Raw genomic sequence first — 1775 nt, 5'->3', positions numbered from 1 at the left:
ACTTTTCAAAAATTAGCTTAATTAGCATCATCAGAGTTTTAGCAGTTTGAAATAACAAAAGAAGTAACTGTTCATTTCAATCAAAAAATTTTCAAGAACTATAATTGTGTAGATGTATTTGTGTTTTATTTACTTACAGTGTCTATTTAAGTAACATTTATGTTTGTGTCTTTTTCTTTGGTTTTAGGTGATAAATTTTTATATGAATCAATTAATGGAAAGAGGTAAACTGGACAGTTATCCCTCAGTGTATGCCTTTAACACCTTTTTCTACCCCAAACTTGCTGTTGGTGGTCACAGTGCCTTACGAAGGTGGACGAGGAAAATTGACATATTCTCTTATGACCTCTTACTAGTGCCAGTTCATTTGGGAATGCACTGGTGTTTAGCTGTATGTGAACTTAAAAAATTATTTTGTTGTTGTGTATAGTATCTGAAATACTAACCAGATCATAATAGTGCTTGGAGACGGTACCTGATGATGACAAAGCCTTGATGAAACGTTGTACATTTGCTGTTATGTTAAACTTATATTAAAGTTTTTCTTCATTACCCATTCAAGCCGTCTCCAAGTGTGTTATTAGTCTCAAAGTGGGTTCCTCGTCATCGAATTAACCAGATCATAGGTTGGGCATTAGGTTTAATCTGTGATAATAAAAAAAGGTATTTTTTAAGCATTATTTAAAATTGATGCATTTGTGATACTTTTATCCTGCCTACAATTGAGTTATTTTCTATGCATATAAGATGATAAATGTAAGAACAATACCTTTTTTTTTGGTACTACTTTGTAGTATGATATAAGTAAACTCAAACTGTTTAATAAACAGATAGTTATTTACATTATAATTATTTGTACTTCTTCTTTTACTTTTTGAAAAAACATAATTATTTGAATCATATATGTTTACAATTGTTAAAAAAAACAGTCAGAATATTCATATTTGTAATAGATAATTTTATTTGGAGAATAAGATAATTAATTAATGTTTCCTTTTTAGGTGGTAGACTTCACTGATAAAAAAATTAAGTATTATGATTCCATGGGAGGCCAAAACAGTGAATGTCTGAAAGCTCTTAGGTTAGTACTAGAAATAAAATGAAAATTAGAAAAATTTTCAAATAATGTTTTTAGTTCATATTGTTGCCCTGTAGTTTTTTGTTTTGTTTCAAGACTAAATGTTTCTTGTTTTAGTGTTCCCATGGTGTTTTGGACAGTTTTGAGCACCAAGCAACATTTTGTACAATTTATACATCTGAAAAAGAAAGATGAAAATACCTTTTTTAAGATAGCTCAGTAGTATTGCTCTATGGTAATCACAATTTTTGAGAATGGAACTATTAGGTCGTGAAGAATTTTGTGTCGTTTTTTTAGATGAAACAACCCAAACAACTTGTATATCAAAACAAAACATTTTTTAAATGAAATAGTCTCCAATCTCATCGATGATGCTTTTACATCTTACAATCACGTTAAAGAAATTAAAGAAATCACTTGGCTTTGAAGCAAAAAAACATGTTGATGTCCTCTTTAATACCTTCCACATTTGCATACGCTTTCCTGTTAAGATGATATTGCAGCAAACAAAAAAGATGGTAATCTGATGGTGCCATATCTGGAGAATATGGTGGGTGGGGGAGAACTTCCCAATCCAACTCCATAATCTCACGTTGTGTCAAACGTGCCACTTGTGTACGTGCATTGTCTTGGAGATAAAGAACAATTTACCAGAAGTATAGACGAGGGATGGGGGTTTCTATTGTGGGATTTGATT

The 1775-nt window shown here is 30.9% G+C and overlaps 1 protein-coding gene across 1 annotated transcript in view; it reads left to right on the top strand.

Moving 5' to 3' along the window:
* Window positions 1-1775, top strand: part of LOC106478785 (sentrin-specific protease 1-like) — a 55645-nt gene that overhangs the window by 46687 nt on the left and 7183 nt on the right. Inside the window, exons 14-15 of the mRNA XM_013939353.2 lie at window positions 188-391; window positions 1002-1081. Coding sequence (XP_013794807.1) covers window positions 188-391; window positions 1002-1081 — 284 coding nt within the window. The remainder of the gene's footprint in view (window positions 1-187; window positions 392-1001; window positions 1082-1775) is intronic.

Source organism: Limulus polyphemus, unplaced genomic scaffold (assembly GCF_000517525.1).
Source record: "Limulus polyphemus unplaced genomic scaffold, Limulus_polyphemus-2.1.2 Scaffold249, whole genome shotgun sequence".
Taxonomy (NCBI): Eukaryota; Metazoa; Arthropoda; class Merostomata; order Xiphosura; family Limulidae; genus Limulus; species Limulus polyphemus.
This window is presented reverse-complemented; position numbering and strand designations above follow the sequence as displayed.